At 37.4% G+C, this 20,476-nt stretch overlaps 1 protein-coding gene across 1 annotated transcript in view; it reads right to left on the reverse strand.

Moving 5' to 3' along the window:
• Window positions 1–20,240, reverse strand: part of npepps (aminopeptidase puromycin sensitive) — a 32,912-nt gene extending 12,672 nt beyond the window's left edge. The window contains exons 1-16 of the mRNA XM_067432359.1: window positions 19,911–20,240; window positions 17,559–17,643; window positions 17,335–17,412; window positions 17,041–17,162; window positions 15,615–15,722; window positions 13,274–13,474; window positions 12,055–12,151; window positions 11,924–11,957; window positions 11,563–11,677; window positions 11,280–11,444; window positions 10,925–11,029; window positions 10,039–10,099; window positions 8,684–8,793; window positions 8,307–8,370; window positions 8,060–8,199; window positions 2,208–2,342 (exon numbers count right to left, since the gene is read on the reverse strand). Of these exons, the coding sequence (XP_067288460.1) occupies window positions 2,208–2,342; window positions 8,060–8,199; window positions 8,307–8,370; window positions 8,684–8,793; window positions 10,039–10,099; window positions 10,925–11,029; window positions 11,280–11,444; window positions 11,563–11,677; window positions 11,924–11,957; window positions 12,055–12,151; window positions 13,274–13,474; window positions 15,615–15,722; window positions 17,041–17,162; window positions 17,335–17,412; window positions 17,559–17,643; window positions 19,911–20,192 (1,902 nt within the window). The 5' untranslated portion in view covers window positions 20,193–20,240. The remainder of the gene's footprint in view (window positions 1–2,207; window positions 2,343–8,059; window positions 8,200–8,306; window positions 8,371–8,683; window positions 8,794–10,038; window positions 10,100–10,924; window positions 11,030–11,279; window positions 11,445–11,562; window positions 11,678–11,923; window positions 11,958–12,054; window positions 12,152–13,273; window positions 13,475–15,614; window positions 15,723–17,040; window positions 17,163–17,334; window positions 17,413–17,558; window positions 17,644–19,910) is intronic.
• Window positions 20,241–20,476: the final 236 nt, after the last annotated feature.

The raw sequence follows: 20,476 nt of genomic DNA on the forward strand, positions 1-20,476 counted from the left end.
CTAAGCATTCAAGAATCCCTCCGCTCCAGCTCCGCTCTGGGTTCACCATCTCCCTCTCCTCGCCTCGCTCACTGATTTCAGAAACACAGCTCCGTCTTCGCTCCGAGGAAATTTGCGGCTATTAACTGCTAAAGTATTTTAGTAAGCTCTGAAATATCACTATAAAGTTTGGTTTATAACCTGCATTAACTGAAAAAAAAATATAAAAAATAAATAATAGGAGATTAAGAGCCTGGTTTCAACGTGGTTTATTGGAACATTTGTGTGCATTTTCCCCCCACTATGCCAATTAAATATAATTGATGCTCTTTGCAGTTCAAATTTGTTTGTATGTTTGGAAGTTTGGAAAGATGAACGTTTTCATCAGTTATTTTATCTACGGATCAATACAGATGTCTGCTCATTCAAAATCATATAATATAATATAATAGGCTGGCTAACTGTAAGCTACCTACTTAGAGCTACTGATAACTGGCTATTGATAACTGCAGGGAAGCACTACAAGATGATAGAAGATTTTGAATGCATTAGAGAGAACGATTAATTCGTGAGTGAATAAGTGCTACGTAGCCTACCTGTTTAAAATGCGCTTTCACCCGATCATATTCAGTATGAGGTAAAAAAAAATCCCTTAAACTTTAACATCCCGCTCATGCCCATCGCCGTGATCATCTGTATCAAGCTGGTTGTTTACCGTGTGAGTTCTGAACACTGCACTATGCTTATTTAAATCTTTTCGTTTCTACACATATAAGGCTACATATTCCTCATGTCTGTGAGGCAAGCCTGCCGAGTTTCAGTTTATTTGAGACGCGCTCCAGTTCATGAGCATTGAAAGCGATCGCTTCCGCGACCTCATAGTCTACTTATTTGCTTCTTATTAATTAAATACATGCAATTGGCCGAAGAAACCTTTATTAAAATTAAGATACAATTTGTACAAAACGAAAGAAAGGCTTTTAACACAACACAAAACTTAATATTAAACTAAATATAACCACCAAAATCCTTTCTGACCCACTCGCATCTTTGCACTTATAGCCTAGCCTATCATAATCAGATGAAACAAAAAAATATTAGGCTATAATATTTAAACATAAATTAAAAACATTGTTTAATGGCTACAACAAGTATAGTAAGCTACAGATTTATGTCATGTCTGAGCTGGATTTGAACGAACATCATATTACCGCTGGGTTCATGAGCGCGCGCCTGCGGATTATTGAGCTGAGTCACACCGGCTCCGCTCCGCTCATTAGTCATTACAGGCTCGTTCTCGACAGAACGCCCACGTATTCAAAAATGGTCGGGTTTAAATGGGGCTTGGGCTCATAATTACAGTTAATGTGTCGGGCAGGGCAGGTCTCTCGGGTGCATTTGCTTGGGTAGGGTCGGTCTTGATTTTTTTGAACTGATCTAAGCTCTAGTTCGAAAAAACGAAAACGAAACGAAAATATACAGAAGAACTACAACTGATAGAACAATAGTATATTTCTTCAATAGCAGATTGTGAAGACATTTGAATCGCTCATGAGCGGAAATTGTGATATCGCACACCTCTAGACAGAAATGATTAATGATATTGTTGAAATTGCTTTTCTCAAGACACCTTTTAAGCAACAGTGAACACAATGATATTAACACTGAAAAAATATCTGTAGCCTATAAAAGAAAATACCAAATCAATGAAGCACTCAAACAGACAAGCACATAATAAACTTTATAATAAGCTATATTTTTAATAATTTATTTTAATACATTTAATTGGATTTTTGGTACTGTATGAATAGCTAGTTATTATAAAAATCAACAGAAATGGGCCAATGTATATTAAAATACGTCCATAGTACAGTATCTAATAAAACGTTCCTCTACACTTTTATTGTTCCAGCAAAAAGCCAACTTAACATTTTAAAGTTTTACTAAGTGTGAACAAAGTTAAGTCTTGTACGTATTTTTTTTTGGATGGAGGTTAAGTTACAAAATTCATACGATTTGATTCATAATTTATAATTAGTAGTGTATTAGTGAAACAGTGTATTAGTCAGACCTGTAGGCTTGAAAGAACCTGCCTTCCATAAGGCTGTGTAACTTGACACTTCACTCCAGTCTTTATCATCAATACTTGAGAACTGACTCAACGTGGAGACCTGAGCCTCTACTCTGACTTGCAAACCAATGATTCAGCCTCATGTGTAGTGTCTCACCAGAGAGAAGAGGTCGTTTTGCAGACCCAGGCGGTCCACAGGCAGCAGTGTAAGATCTCGGATACCAGGCAGCAGACCGTCCAGCATGGCTGAGCTGTACTGGATCCTGTAGAATCCTACGGTACCTGGATTAATCTGCACATGGAAGACAACACAGTTTGGAGACACAGATTGCATACATGCTGCAGTTTACAGGGTTGCTGCATATATTCCATTTAAAAAAAAATCCAAACCTCTCTGTAGATTTTCAGAGCTTATTTAACATAAATGATTCATGCAGCATTACATTCATAGTATATATTCATAGTAGTACAATCATCTGTGAACATTTTCAAGTAATTTTTCCCTAATTCTTTTGTCAAAGTCATAACATGCGCTTGCATGATGAGAAAAACCTAAAAATCTTTATAAATTCACCTCTGACACATCGGTTTGATGCTGTAATCGTGGTTTGATGTTGCACAACCACCAAACAGCAAAGCACAGTCTGAATTAAATGATAGCTTGCTCCTTTACCTGTTTCTGGTTTGAGTGGCACATACACATTCTTTAGAGAAGTTCTAAAGAGACTCGCTTATGGTAAAGACAAACAGTTTGTCGACAATCACTAAGTGATTACTAGGGGTGTCCCCGACTAAGGATTTAGAGATTCGAATCAGAATAGTCTAATCTCTCTTTGGTCAACCAATAGTCGAATCATCTATGTGTGAGTAAATGTGTTGGAAGGGCCACGACACCAGTCAGCAGAAGGGTAAAACTATTTTTATTTTACTTTACACACTGCAAACAGCAACAATTTTTAATAAAGCGACCAAAACTGCCTGCCAACTGACAATGGCTTTCTTAATTAGGTTTAAATAAAAGATAATGTGGTGAATAAACATTCATAAAATGCCACACTCAAAATACAGAACATCACACAAATATATAAAAGAACATTTTGATAAATAAACCTAACAAAAATACCTGCCTAGAGAGGACAAGAACACTTTGAGTGCGTTTATATGCACGTTCTTAAACCGATTGTGCCTAAAGGGGGGTCGCAAACCGGACGCGAAGCTCAGTGGCGCGTCTAGGGTCTCTCACACCGGACGCACACATTATATACACGCAAGCTTAATTTTGAATCGACTTCTGACAGAAGAGCTGCACGATAGGTGTATCGTGTAGCACAGGGTGTAATCAGTATGTAGATTGACGATTTGAGGGAAATATAATCTAAATTGAATATAAAACTTGAAATGGCACTCTGTGACGTGGCAGGATTTTAAGCAACTTCCTGAGTCACCGCGGACAGGCGCTGAATGCTGCCGCCAGTGTGTGTACACTCATTGAAAACAATGTGTTAGTTTTTTTGCACGCAGCAAAAAAAAATTCATTGTCTTTAAAATATAATTGAGCACCCCCATATTGCCATAATGGTATGATCCTTGTTTCATAACACCAGCAAAGATTCGACTGTGGCCGAATCTGTATCTGCATATCAATGCATCGAATCCTCAACTATTCGGGGTCACCCCTAGTGATTATTAAACATTAGGGATGCAATGATTCACTCATTTTCTCGATGCATCGATTACAAATCATGATGCATTGATCTTGAAATGTATTTTGAATTGTGAATTGGTAATTTTGGTCGATACTCGATTTAAAATGCTAAGAATCGAATAAATCACAATTCAATAATGATTCCGTGCTTTAAAATAAACATTTGATTATATCTACTAGATGCGTGAATTAATAGAGACATTGTGCCGCATCATCTGCCCCCTAACAACTCTCCTTCACAGACATGCATGCGCTCTTTACCTCCTTTACTGGATTGCGCACATACCTAATCAGTTGAATTAAAACCCCGCTTATTCAAGGATGCACATTTATTGCATGGAGGAAGCAAACACATTTGTAAGTGTCTAAAATGCGTACGCACAGTTCTGATGAATGATACAAGAAATTTAACTTAATATCGTTTAACTGAATATAAGAAAGAAACTGCTAAAGTAACTACAACATTACCAACACTGAAATAAGAGCATGCAGTTTATCTATCAATCAGATGTGCATTAAAGTGTGTCAGATTTTGTAACACAAAGAAAATCCCTGTCAGTAGACACCAGCGCGTTTACTTTTAGAATCATCATAAGGAAAATGTTCTCTATAAACAGAACAAAGAGGGATTTTCTTTCTATTCCATGAAGAAAGTTAGTTTAGCTGGAAAATTGCATGATATTCTAGTCTCTCCATGGAAGCACTGCATATTTAATGCCTGGGACACTTTACTAAGGTTGTGTAGCCATTAACACTATCATACACAATAGTCAGCATTAACTAAAGTTTTTTTGGTAACACTTTACAACAAGGTTTTATTAGTTAACATTAGTAAATGCATTAATTAACATAAACTAACCATGAACAATACCTCTGTTCAACATTAGTTAATCTTTGCTAACATTAGTTAATAAAAATACAGCTGTTCATGGTTTATTCATGTTAGTTCACAGTGCATTACCTAGTATTACCAAGACTTTAATAATGCATTAGTAAATGGTCAAATTAACAAAGATAAATAAATGCTTTTATAAGTGCAGTTCATTATTAGTTCATGTTAATTGATGAACCTTATTGTAAAGTGCTACTGGGTTTTTTGCTCACTCTCTTACCTCTAAAAACCGCTGTACGCCCTGAATAAGACACATTAGGGGAAGCATTTTAATAATTCTATGAATGCATATTTAAAAAAGGCATAATCGAATTGAACTAATCGAATTGTATCAAATTCAATATGAATCGTCTTGAATTGGCAAAAAAATGTTCTTGAATCGAATCAAAAACCTATGAATCGAATCGATTTGCTGCCTACCCAAAGATTCACAGCCCTACTAAACATGTATTCACTCGGTTTGTATTAGGGATGACACAGTACCAAAATTCCAGTAGTCGGTAGCAATACCATCAAAATCTTACGGTACACAGTAGTACCAATTTCGGTACCACAGCAAGTGTATTATTTATGATGATAATCATTATAAGTAAATAATACAAACATTTAAAAGGTTGTATGCTGTTTAAAAATAACATTGTTTATTAAAAAAAGATCAAGTGAAAAATAATCAACCCTCTAGGCATAATTATTATACGTAGAGGCGTATTATTATTACATACAGATGTAGCAAAATCTACTGTACAACAGTAGCCTAATATATTCTGTCAATTTCAATTCTTTTAAACCGAATTTTTATTTTGACGGGTTGCCGTGAAGATCTAGTGTCTGTGTTCATGATATGACAGTTTTCACAAATGAAATGGTAAATTCGCATGAAATGACAGGTGCAGGGCTCAGCAGGAGTAATATTTAAATGTTACTTTGCAGTTTAATATTCACAAACACTAGTATATATTTGACTACAGTCTGGAGCCCTGCACTTAGATAAACACGGAAGCGACTGAACCCAGCTATGGGTCCCACAGAAGTCAGTAGGCTACTACCAGTACTACAGAAATGCTGGTATCTTCACATTTTAATAATTTCAGTACCGATTTGGTACCAAAGTACCGGTACTTGTGACATCCCTAGTTTGTATGATAAATTTATATTGAGACATTTATTTTATATTTTAGAAACCTTGAATTTTGTTTTATATAACCATTTTCCACCTTTCTGACCCCCAAAATTAAGCAGCTGTTTTAGTTATACCATTTTCTGTAATATGACCCTTTTCATACTAGACACACCCTAGCAGATGCCAATCTCATTTTTAGCCAGGGTCGTCTAGCAACACTCCGTTGGCTTGTGAGCTTGAAAAACCAAACTCTAGTCGGGCCAATCACATCGTGTATAGAGTCAGTGGGCGGGCTTAACAATGACGTCAGAGTAGTGACGGTTCCACATGCTTCTTGAAGACAAAGAAGCTGGCAAACAGCTGTCTTTCAAATCGGCTTTGGCCGTGACTCTGGAAGCTTGGAGTAAAGCTTTTCTTTGAGAAAAGAACAAAGAGAAGAACTTGAGTCATTCTTAAAACAAGGAAGATGTGTTCTGAGTTTTGCCGACTGGATACAGCATACAGCAAAAGTTTAATCTATGAACTAGCTCCGCTTGCTCTGGTTGGGTGTAGTGCTATCCTATTGCGTGCAGAGGGAATTTAAAGGTGCCCTAGATTGAGTTGAAACAATATGTTAAATTATTCTCTGATATCTACATAGAGTGTATGTGGCTTATTTAAGGGCAAAAATTGTCCAGATACAGTTTTACAGGTCCATTTACAACCCTAGAACTTGTCCCTAGGATGTAATACTCAGTTTTTGCCATGCTCTGAAGAGTCATGAATATTAATGTTGAGCTCTGCTCTGATTGGCTTATTTCAGCAGCTCACAGCAGTTCAGCGAAGCGGCTCGTGAGTCCTGACCGTCCTAACAAAACACAGACCGACTGAATGACACTTTAAGCAGAACATCTCAAATGAAGATTGATAAAATGCAGCCCACTTGTTTATTGGTGCTTTCAGATCATCCGCGCGCGAGAAAAAGCTTGCGTTCGTGCAGTTGCCAGATTTCAGTCATTTAAATCCCCCAAACAGAGCTTTTCTGTGAAAAGAACACATCTGGCATTTTACCTAAAAACATGTCCAATCTGGCAACCATATGCACGCGAGCTCTCTCTCGCGTGGATGATCCGAAAACACCAATAAACAAGTAAGCAGCATTTCAGCAATCTCCATTTGAGATGTTCTGCTTAAAGTGTCATTCAGCCTACATTTTAGACTTGTCTTTTTTCGTCAAAGACATTGCATGTTTATATAACGTTAGTCACAATGTAGGTTACGCAGTGACTGTGATGTACTCTTAATACAAGCATGCAAAACATCATATTTATATTTTTGAGAACTGAAGTAGGTACTTCAGTTCTCAAAAATATAAATATATAACTTATATTTTTACAAAATGAATAGCCTTGTCAAATGACTTTCATTTTAACTTATATGGTGGAAAAGGTGACGTTTGCTAGAAGGATCAAGTGAACGATGTAAGCAACGTATCTACGGTTGTATTTTGTAATACAAAATAATATAAACCTGTCATTACACACGCCATTTTGTTTGATATGGTATTTGGAGTTTCCTATTGCTGCTGTAATAGCATCTTGCGTCATCTATACAATGCGGTCTCCCTAAGAAACCTTCAATTTAATCAGAAATTGTTTAAACAGCTAGTCAATAAGTGGATAAATCACTACTTACTGCTTGCAGGAATATAGTTGCCCCTTTCTTCAATTTAAAACCCTGAACGAAGCTTCCTTGAAATGGGCCGAACAAACGAACGATTTGTTGTGGTATCCGATTATAATAAACCTCAACCATGACTGTTGACATACAAGTCCTCACATCTCCTGTACAGCCTGGATCATAATGAGTGTCAGAGCTTCCGTTTTTGCTATCCTCCAGTGTCGTTTGATGATTCGGCTCCGTCAGTTCCGCCTGACAATGAACATGTTTGGACAGATGCAAATGTTGGGGGCGTGCATATAAATGATCCCCAACGCTTGCGTCACGGTTGGGTTTATGTTAAGAAGCACTTTTTTTTCCATGGTGTTTTGGATTCACGCGATTTACAGAAGTAGGAGGCAATGGTGTTTGAGACTTACAGTATGTGATGTCCATGTACTGAACTCTTATTATTTCATTATGGCAAGGTTAATTCAATGTTTCATTCTAGGGCACCTCTAAAAGACAACCGTTTATCCCGCCCCTCAGATTGAGCCCTGCCAATGCTTAGTTCCGAAACCCTACATCTTGATGTGGCTCTGGCCTGTCAGGCTTAACCTTTTCTACAAAATACATAAAACATAGCAATCTAACCTTGACCCAATGGTCAGGTGCAACGTTGGTGATGTTAATTGTTGTTTCAGGCTGGTCCAACAGAACCTTCATCTTAGTGCAGCTCGGGTCCTCACTGGTACAGATACTGATGGGAACCATCCAATTGGGGCAGTCCTCATCTAGCACACAGAAATTAGGGTATAACAGAGTCAGAAAATGACATAAATAAATTAAACAGTCAGCAGCTTTAGTGCATAGTTTAACAGCTCTTTTTATTTGCATGTACCATTACGTGGTCCGCTAGCACAGAACTTCTTCTGAGAGATTTTTAGCACACGGTCACTGCCATGCTGGAGAGAGAGAAAAAAAATCAAAACCAATTATTTCAGCTCTGATTAAATCTTGTATTGCCAAGACAACAGTTGTTATTACCAGATGCTCCCGGAGAAGCTCATAGTCCATCTCAGCAAGACTTCTCAATACCCCGAGGCTTATTTAAATTGTATTTGAAAACTTTAAGGGAAAGAACATCCAGAGAAATTTGAAAGAAAAACAATCCCCCTGTGCTGGATGATGGTGAAACAAAATAAATAAAATAAAATAAAACAAAACAAAATAAAACAAACAAAACAAAAAAGATGAGAATGGGTCTGTAAATGTTACCTGCTCTTGATCCACTACTATAATAGGGAAGCCCATTTGTTTGGTCCAGGAATTCATCACTGCAGCAATGGGCTTCCCACTTGCTTCCTCCAAACATTCCCATAGGTCCTCTGGGATAGAGAAAGAGAGGACGTCAAACCTTTTATTTCTGACTACACAACAATTAACAAAGCATAACAACAACACTGGTGCCAGATCACACGCCCACAACACTCCCGCCAAATACTATGCTGTGTCAGAATTACAATGTAACACACTGTAATTACTACAGCTGTAATCTCTGTTGTTTGGATCAGATCATGGGCCAAAAGGCAATGCTTAATCACTTCCTTATGGATACACTTTCCTATATACACAGAGCACAAGTAAAAATAAATAACTAATAAATGCTTAATTTATATTACAAAAAGTCTGTCAAAACGATTAAATCGCTAATAATCGTATTTAAAATAAAAGTTTGTGTTTACATAATATATGTGTGTGTGCTGTGTATAATATATACACACTCCATGTATATATTTAAGAAGTATTTGCATGTATATACTGTATAATTTATATTATATACACATTTTTCATAAACACATACATGTGTATGTATTTATATATACATAATAATTATACACACGTACGCACACATATATTATGTAAACACAAACTTTTATTTTGGCAATTAATCGATTTTACGGCACTAATTACAAAATATAACTTGGAATACTGTATATAAAATGTATAAAGTTTCAAAATATCACAAGGTACAGACAAAAATGTAATTAAATGTTACAAATAATCACCCTACTTTTATGCAGTAAAAACTCCCTCAATAACACACCGCAAGGTTTCCATAGTTCAAGATAAAACAGCTAGAACTGTTTTTATTATGAATTTATGCTAATGAGTAATTGTCATACAAATAAATGTGATTTACAATTAAGTTGTGTTGATGTCAAATGCAGTGTAAGCCTATAACACATTGACTTAAAGAAGTCATATATCCATATTTAAAGTAGCGTCAGATCTATTTTTCCCATGTTGTGATGTGCATCTGAGTGTAATGGAATATCCAAAGAGAAAAATGTAGGGTGGGGACTTGGTGATATGCATTTATTGCATTAGATTAAATAATTGATTTGTTTTTATTTTTTTAAAACCACAATCCCATCTTCTTTGGCAGTTTTCATGGTGAAAACCCAACTTGAATGATTACAATTTAATTTCAAATAATTGTTAAAAGGTGATGATGTAATAATCTTAACAGACCTAAAAACTGCTATAAAGAATCCTGATTTGCATTTAAAAAGGTCATTAGGCTGTTCAGTCATCAAGATAAAAAATAAAGCGTATTCTGATAAACTTACCAGTAGATGCATTTTTGTGCTGAAACTTCAAAAGGTAAGCATTCATTCCCTTTCTAAAATCCTAGAAAAAGATAATTCAATCAAATATCATTCAAAACCAAAGCTCCTAAAGACAACTGCAATAAAGTGAATGAAAATAACGGTGTGTTTACACTTGTGGTTCGGCTCCCTTAATATTTAACACCGAGCCTACTAGATACAAAATAAATAAATATCTTCCATTGTGTATATTTTGCTATGGAACTTAAACAATCAAAATAATGCCACTTTCTGGGCTAAATGCTCTTGTTTTCTGTACGTAAATATGATGGTATTTTTACTAGCTGAGGACTCTCAAAATGTGTAAATCAGTCAAAACAGCAGCAGGAATCCCTCTGTTACACATACAAATAAAGATCTGCAGCAAGGATAATTGTGGTTCTGATGCCTGTAACAAACTGCACTGGACAACATACCTTCTATGACAAGAAGAACTAGGCATCCTTGAGCATTCTGTGCTTTTTTTTTAGGGTCTCATCTTGTGACACCACATCCTATTTTGGTTTGTTTGGTTTATATGTCTTTGTTCAGTGTTGCGCTTACATTTCAGTGGAAATACCTATTCAAGTGAAACACACTAAGAGTAATCTCATGTTTTAATCAAACCAAACCTGCCAAGTGTGAACACACCATAGGAGTCAGTGTTAATCATGGCTGGAATTACGATTGCAACAAATAAAAAAAGACATCTGTCAGATAACAAATGCTTAATTGACCTTAGACTCCAGCACAATCCGCAAATAAGCAACATGTCTTTTCATACATCCTTTTGAGGGACCCACATCGACTGCCTGTCTGACAGATTTAAACCTGTCTCTCTGCAGCTGGCCAAAAGCGTGACTCTCACCTCATCGCCAATGTAGTTATGCAGCATGCGAATGACAGATGCCCCTTTGCTGTACGATATGGCATCGAATATTTCATCCACTTCTGAAGGGTGTCCGACATCAACCTATGATTCAAAAGAAACACACACACACAAGCACTGAAACATGACTCAGAGATCAATATTTCATCAGGCTAAATCTAGGTCTGGAATTTAAATGCTGTAAGTGATATGGCTGAGTAGATAGACAGACTGACAAACAAAGTGCAAATCAAAACTTCCTGCTGTCCACGCAAACACTTAAAAGCAACAAACACCAGAGACACACAGTGGGAAAGCTTGGGGTTATGGGGTGATGCACTCATCTCTTGCAAACCTCAATAGGGTGGCTGTTATCTAACGCATCCAGATCCAGAGCCCTGGTGTAGTCCGCAGAAACAAACTGGGTCCAGATGTCGTACTCAGGGAAACAATGGTCAACACAAAGGTACTCAATCCAAGATGCAAAGCCTTCGTTAAGCCACAAATGAGTCCACCATTCCTGCAGCAAGAGACATATTCTCAGCACCCTGAATAACAGTTATATTCAAATACTACTGTGACCTACAAAAAAAACATATGTAGCATGAACCTACCACTTTGAACATTTCAACACTCACCATGGTAACCAGGTTCCCAAACCACTGATGTGCCAGTTCATGTCCGACTACCAGGGCAACCCACTGGCGGGATGACGCACACGAGTTCTTTGGGTCAATCAGCAGAGCTGTCTCCCTGTAAGGGTACAATCACAAAAACTTAAAATCCACTAATAAAAAATGCATAAGAATGAAACGCTAAACATAATGCAGCTCATTTGTTGAGGTATGCTGGGGATTAACATGCTACCGAGAAAGATGAAATATTAACGAAGCTCTCTTGAATAGCTACTTCCAACAGGCACAAGGTTCTGTGTTTTCATGATGATTTATAAAGTCTCAGGATTGCTATTTAATCGTTCCAGTTAAAACTTAAAATCACCTGTAAGTAACAAGGCCCCAGTTTTCCATGGCACCTACAGGACACGAGAGATGCAAGAGTTAATACAACTACACATAAGAGACAAAGTCTATTACGCCAGATGTTTCATTTATAATGTAAAGTATACAAACCAGCAGCAAAATCAGCAATAGCAATTAGATCAATTTTAGGCAACGGATAAGGAACATTGAAATAATCTTTGTAGAACGGAAGGGTCTTTGTAGCAACCTGGAAAAAAGAAAAGAAAAAAAAAATGTTTTCCCAAAGGTTCATAAATTCACAACCAAAGTATTATTACAACCATATCTAGCATTAAATAATATATGAAATAAATTAAGATCTATTTCTCAAACTGTACACTATTATGTTGTGATGTTTAGCATTTAAAAATATTTATTTATTCATTGTAATTTAATACACATTTAATCCATTAATTATATGCATTGTTTTACTTTCATTTATTAAAAAGGGTTATATCCTCATCATTAGGCACACAGCTTTATTTATTATTAGACCAAGTATTATACAATTTCAATATTAGATTTATCAGACATAGTTTAAAAAAGGCACTGTGTATATAATGATGAATGATGTTAATATTAAAAATAAAATAAACATTGTAAATATATTGTATACATTATTGTTCAAAACTTTGGGGTTGGTAAGATTTTTACAATGTTTTTGGAAAAAGTCTCTTATCCTCACAAAGTCTGCATTTATTTGAATAAAAAAAACAGTAATGTAGTGAAATATGATTACAGCATAAAGTAAAAGTTTTCAATTTTAATGTTTTGAAATGTAATTTATTCCTGTGATGGCAAAGCTGTATTTTCATTACTTCAGTCTTCAGGGTCACATGATCATTCTGAAATCATTCTATAATGATGATTTGCTGCTCAAGAAATAAATATTATCATCAATGATGAAAACAGTTGTGCTGCTTAATATTGCTGTGGAAACTGTGATGAATAGAAAATTGAAAAAGAACAGAATTTATTTGAAAGTCATTTTTGAACAGATGAATGTGTCCTGTGTGAAAAAGGTATTCATTTCTCTCTCTCTCTCTCTCTCTCTCTCTCTCTCTCTCTCTCTCTCTCTCTCTCTCTCTCTCTCTCTCTCTCTCTCTCTCTCTCTCTATATATATATATGTACACTACTGTTCAAAAGTACTGTTTTTCAAACAGGAAGCATATTATATATAAATCAGACATTTGGGAAAAATAAACCTTAAAAATATAGATATAAAAAAATATTAATAGGTTTGTACAAGGTTAAACTGGTTAAACTGATTTGAATTAGCTATGCAAAAAAAAAGCAAGCTATCCCAGACTGAGGGAGCAGTTCTCATACCTCCAGTGCAAATTTCCCTTGTTCTGCCTTTCCGACAGGGGTGTACACACGGACTGTCACACCATCCGACGACTGATTCTCCACAAAGTCATACTCGCCGATGACAAATGCCACCAGGTAGGTGGACATAATGGGTGTAGTGGCGAACTTCACCTCCACCAGACTGTGATCCTCTGGATATGGCTTTCGCTCAATGACATTCTGTACAGAAAGGAAAAGACCATTGTAATGAATGTGCTCATGGGAACTAGTCTCCCAGAACCACACATCAAACAATCATCAAATCAGCAGGAGCAGAGCAGACACTTTCAGTTTATAAGTTTATAGTGCCTGTGTCCAACTACACTAAATGGTTTTATTTCTATTAAAAAATAAAACCACAGTGGGGGTGGTGCTGTGTGTGTCAAGTAATGTAATTGTGTACGGTTAAACAACGTGTGACAATGACTACCACAGCACGTGTACATAATGTGCGTCAAGTGTCATGACTTGCTAGCAGGAGTGCCTATAGAAAACCAGTGGCCCCTGGGTTTCAGAATTACAGTAGGCCCCCATACCCTGAATAAAAATGTCCCTAGACATTTCAATTTGTGGCATAACTTCAGAAACTTTTCTTCCTTGTTTGTCTAGCTGAAAAGTCAGATCTTTGAAATCAGATTTTTAGTGAATGCCACTTTCGATAGACTTTATTTTTTGAGATATCCTGTTGACACCACTGCTTACAGTAGCATCTCAAATACTGACTATGAAAGTGCAATGAGATCTATCAACCGTAACTATAGTGACAGTGACTAAAGTACCGTATATCCTCAAATAAAAACCTGTAGTCAATTAAACGCCAGGCCTCTGATAGTGGCCGGGGGCGTGGTCAGCACGAACAAATAAAGGCCGGTCTCAAATAAAGACTGGGGGAAAATGAGAGGATAATCTTAATGCCGTTTATTTAATGCGAAACCATCCTGATGCCACGCGCACCAATGCGAGTCATGTCAGTGTCACCTAAAAACTTTACAGGGATTGCTTTGTAAATTAAATTGAGAATATAACAGATGCATGTGCCATTTTAAATAGGCTACTGTAGTCTATGAGAGATGCGACGTCTGTGAAAATGCCGTGTCAGGCAGGCTACAGATATCGATCTTCACAATGCGTGCACCTCAATCTGCTCCGTCAGTAGTCAGGGCACTGATCAGGACATACCGGTAAGTCAATGGGCTGACTCCCTGATCAGTGCCCTGGGTAATCTGCGACACCCTTAAGACATAAAAGAGACGAGAGGCTTATATTAGGTGCCGCACCCAAGCCTCGAATCTCAGCTCCGCGTCTCAAGCCGTTGTGCTATTCTTTGAAATGACAGAGGGCGATTCGGAGTAATTGTTCTATAAACCAACGCGTCGAGAAGAAGTGAGCTAACGTGCACAGGTGATGATATTTATTTTAGTACATTTCACCAAAAACCACACTACAAAATAATCGTGTAAAACTCAGTAAACCTTGGCTTGATATTATTACTTGTGACATGAGAACAAAATATGCACTAAATTAACGATCTCTTAAATATTTCCTAATTTCACTAAACTTTAATGTCGTGATTTATTTATTTATTTGCTTAAACCTGGATCATTATTTAAAATTGCTTATTTCTGATTTGTAGGCTCATTTAGTAAATATAAGCACCTAATGTGCAAACTGGGGGCCGGTGTGATGAGACGTCAGGCTCGCCGAGAACTCGTTCATCTTCAGATGCGGAGCTGCCCACGGAATTACAAAAAATGCGTATTATTTTGTTGTATGGTGATATTTTTGCAAATGTTTCTATAAAAAAATCAATGATATTTGTCCACTGGAACGATCACTTTAAATTGAAAATGGTTTACATAAAGCAATTATATTTCAAACAGATGGAATTAGAAATACAGGCCTGCCCCTAATAAAAGCCTGCTTCAAATAAAAGACGGTTCCCATCGGCAGTTCAGGTAAATAAAGGCCCCGGTCTTTATTTGAGAAATTACGGTAATACCAAAGATGGTGACGTAAACAAAACTGTAGTCTTTTGACATTACAAATGACAAAAGTCGAGGAGCAAGTTCATCTGTCAAATGAACTGACTGCACCCTTAATATCTGTGTGTGAGCGAGCATTTGAGACGTGCAGACCACAAAACGGTAAGCCCCTGGGGTTCAGCCCATGCATTAATGCGTCTCTGCTTGCTAGGGGTGGCACAATGCCTCTGAGCCTGGGTTAGACAATGCACACTTCTGACAGTAATGTGAATAAAGGCATTTAGGGACATTTGTTTCCAGAGGGAAGGATTAAAAAAGAAGAAAAAAATGACACATACCATATTCGACAAGGCTACTCTGTCCTTTGGGACGATGAGGGTGATGTCAAAATTGGCTTTGATAGCTGGTTCATCCCAGCAAGGGAAAGCTCGACGTGCGTCCGTGGCCTGGAGTGTGTGACGAGAGACGTTGAGAAAGATGGAGACAGCGAGACAAGAAGAGAGGACTAAGGGTTAGAATGGGCTGCAGTGATATAAACACGAGCAGGGATATTTGCACGGCATCAAAAACGTTCTATCTTTTTCTAATTGCCCAGTCGGGCCAGGAGTTTCGATATTAGCTTGTCCTGCTAATATTTTCAGCAATGTATTTTTATTATTGCTATAATAATTAAATGTTCTGTTAAATTCACATGTTGCTTACCAACTTCTTTTTCAAGACAATTAAACGCTGAAAATTATATGTAATATATAAATGATGTAATATACATAAAATCTGTAATACAATTCCATAAATAAAACACACTTTGCTGGAAAATGAAGGCATGTGATACCAAACTCTTCAAAATCACTTGCTCACTTCCTTTTTACTGACCTATTTGTATACAATATATTAAAATAATATATTACGTTTTTTTAAATAAAATAAAATTTGCAAGCTGGAAATTACACATCTATAATGTAAAACCCTAAATAAAACAGTTTTACTGGGAAATGATGGCATTCGATACAAAACATTGCTGGTTTGTAGTTTAACAAGACTTAGAACAAGTTTTTTCAATTTTGACAAAACCTCTTCTATGTTAATCAGCTAGATAACCAGGTCTTGCAGACAAATCAGGAACACAACAGTGTAGATAAATGTACAACAACACAACAGTGTTGACCACATCAACAAAAACCAAACGCTTAAAATTGGCAAGGCATAAAAATGGATGCAGAAGATCAATGCATGTAAATATTTCAGTGGAAAAGCATCACTAAACTGAAAAGGCAAATTACTTTTCAATCAACTCTCTCACTCTGGCCCCGAGCCAGCGGGACATCCTTATCATTGAGCCCTGATTACGTTAACTTCAAACGAAGCTAAAGTTAAGAGGCTAAACTTTCAGTTAAATATCCCTCTCACATTCAAATCCATCAAGTATGAATGTAATAAGCATGAGTACCTAAATAATGACTTTTTAATGAATTTATAAGGCGAGCACCAGTAAATGTATTACTAAAACCAGTAATACATAAAAAGGTTGTACCAAGCTAGACATACATTATGCAACAGACAGTCTGAAAAAGTTATTTTTAAAACTTCCACTAATTTTAAAAGTCACTATTGAGTTTTGATTGAATTTGTCTTTATCGAGAGACAGAGGAAAGTGAATGACTGAGCAGGAAGAGAGGGGGACAAGACAAACGATAAAGCAATCAGTGGCAGAGAAAGTGAGCGAGCGAACAAAGGAATGAAGCGCATACCCTGATATGAGTTTACCTCAAACTGTGTGACGGCAGCGTAGCGGATTTCTCCTGAAGTAGTCGTGTATTTACTCCTATAGAAGCCTTTCATTTTGTCGTTCAGCTCTCCAACAAAGTCTATTTTCAACGATCCCGACCCTGAGAAACAAGAAGCCAGTGATTAAACAACAAAACAAAAGGCCCATAAAATAGAAGGACAGAGCAAGAAAGGCCATTCATCTTTACAGCCGTTTTCATGCATAAACCGACTATAGCAACTGTTGACATGACAGCAGAAAGCGTCTTCCAGGCCACAGAATGAGTTCTTTACCATTTTGCAGAGTGCTGGGGAAACATAGGGTCACCTTCTCATCCTCGTTCTGATAGTTAAATCCTGTAGCGTTAATTTCTAAATGGACGGGGAGAAAACGAGCACAGTTAATCCTAAAAATAAAACTCACAATAAAGCATTTAATGCGGGTTGAAAACAGCAATCAAGCAAAAGTCGAGCAAATACATCACTAAATGAGGATTACAGTTGAGTTTGGCACTCACCTTCCCCCCCTTCAGGCACAAAAGAAGCAGTAATTATGTCTATATCAGCACAGTTCATCACAATCTGGTTTGTCCCTTGTGTAACCTGTCAAAAACAATGACACACAGTTCAGTTTTCATGTTTATATGGGTCCAGTCGTGTCATGAGCCTCAGTTTTCAGAATTTGGTGTGTGATTTCTTTTCTAATGACACTTCATTGCCTTTTGTGAACCTTCTTTTGTTTCATACTGTATCAGATAACGATCATAAAAAAACGAAACAATCTCACGTCACTACACACAATTCAGACAATCAGTACAGGTAACTTCTTCCTGGTTTAGTCAATACTAAGACTTCAACCATGATAATAATAAGAAATGCTTATATAGAATCATTAGAATGATCTCTGAAGAATCATGTGACGCTTTACCATTACAGTAATAAACTATATTTTAAAATAGAAAATATTACATTTTAAACTGAAATAATATTTCACAATACTACCGTTTTTACTGTATTTTTGTATCTTAAAAAACAAACAAAAAACTGATTGACTGACTGTGTTGGGATCATCTACCTCAGCCGTTTTTATCTTTGCTCATACAGTGCATACAATTTCCCTCTTCTCGTTTTGTTGTAGGAAATCTCCAGGAATACGAGCAAATACGAAGCACATGGAAAAAGAACCATCTGAATCCTCACAGCTTTTCGGAGGCTCAAGGGCCATCTCCTGCTGCTATGAAATTCTGACGTGTGCATATATAATCAGATTACCAATAAAAAGACCAACAGTTTGCATGGCCTCTTATGTTGCAATAGGCTGTTTAAGACTGCATTTATTGCATAATGCTGAAGTGAAACTTTCCCGGGACGATCAATAGCTTTCAGGCTCTCATGTCCATAAGCCAGTTTTCACAGACGCACAGTCACAATACATCCCAGGGTCTGTAAATGCACCGTTTTAATTATTCCTCAACCTAACTATTATTACACTTCATTCATGGTAAATTGGATCCCACATACAAAAACACATTGTGTTTAGAGGCTTGAATCTGCCAAGGTAAAGCTTTAGAGGGCACATGTGGCTTGTTGAAGCTGGATGTGACTTGGATGCAATGAGTGCACTGGCCATGTGACAAAAGGTAGCCACTAGCAGTAGCTATTTTAATGGCGTTTATAAATGTGAGCCATAGCTTTATAGGAGCGACAGTCATTGTGTGTATGGCATTGTGGGGGATGTAGTTAATCTCATGCTCCAATAAATTTTGGCATCTTGACAAGATCAACTGCAAGGCGACTTTCACAACACAGCTGCACAACTTAACGTGTGAAGCTGTTGATCTAAAAAAAGGCTCCACAAACAATCTTACGCAAAGGGCAGTGGTAGAGGCAGGTCCTCAATTTCATCACATCTGGCCCGCATTTACCTCTTCTATCTGTTTACAGGATCAACCACAGTAATTTACACAAAATGTTGTGATTGTGACTGATAAGATCCACTGATTGATACACACACACACACACACACACACACACACACACATTACATATATATATATATATATATATATATATATATATATATATATATATATATATATATATATATATATATACATACATATATATATATATAAAGTTGGATAGGTATACACATTCAGACCAGACTAGCCATTTAAGAAAGATGAGTAAAAACATTAATCATTAAGGTAATGTACAATGTTTATCCTTTAACGAACCTCATAATTTGAAGATTTATTTGCGTTTTAGACTTATTTTACCCCCAGCCACAAAGTCCATACTGCACCTGAGCGTTTCCTCAGGCGCTACACTGTGATTATAGTAAGCTATAAAGTGTCATGTAAACTGTCAGACAGGCTAAGAGTGACTCAGGAACTTATAACCAGGGCTGATTCACCGTCTCGTCTATGTATGTGAAAACTATAACTTGGAAGGCAGTTAAATAATGACATTTATGTGTGTATTTACGTGCTTTATGACAGCAGCTCTGCAGGCTAACACTGTTAGCAGTGTGGCGCCAGTTAGCGCTTTAGCTTGCGGGGCAACAAACTCACTGCTTAATTATTTTTATTGTGAGAGGCAGACCTCAGAGGACACCAAGTTTAAGTATTTAATAGCAAATGATACATTTCAAACATGCTGGAACTCGTAAACATGAAAGACGTGGTGTGTAAAGCCGCTGTCTGGTTCCCTAGCAGGTAACGTTAGCTCGTTAGATTAGCAGCAGCAACAACCGTTTCAGCAGTTATAAAAATGCAGTTAAAAAACAGGCTTAACACGAACAAGGCATGACATTGGGGCCCAGACCAGAGGGGGGAAGAGGGGCTGCATGGCATCAGGCTCAACATTACCTCCACGGCTGCCTCCAGTTTGCCCTCGAAGGTGAAGTCGATGAGGTCGGGCTTGAGGCGCAGCCCGTAGTTGACGGGGTAGACGTCAGTGGGCAACCGCACGAAGGGCCTCCGCTCGGGCATGCTGAATAATGTTGATACGCTGGAGACCGAATTAAAACGGACTAGGAGTTTGCTTGCTCGGAGAGTCGGAGACACAGGCTTCGCTATTGGAGTCGGATTGCGGGGTAGGGCTAGCCGTATGACTGACAGAGACACCCGACAACTCATGAAAAACAACATACAAACCGTTGGAGATGGTCCTCCGCTGTGCCCCGCCCCCTCTTCGGTTAGAGATGTCCGAATCGTTCCTTGGAGTCGGAGCTTTTCAGTGAATTGGTTGAACTGGCTCACCAAACCGGTCTAAATGATTCGTTCACTAATAGAAATGAGTCGTTTACGAATTTCAGGTTTCTCCCAAGTATAGGTCTCTGCAGGATAATAATAGGAGTTACTAGATCAGTGGGCGAGGCCATAAAGAGAGGGACATTTTCAACTGTTACCTGATTTGCCATGTCACAGTGTGG

Source organism: Pseudorasbora parva, chromosome 22, assembly GCF_024679245.1.
Source record: "Pseudorasbora parva isolate DD20220531a chromosome 22, ASM2467924v1, whole genome shotgun sequence".
NCBI lineage: Eukaryota > Metazoa > Chordata > Actinopteri > Cypriniformes > Gobionidae > Pseudorasbora > Pseudorasbora parva.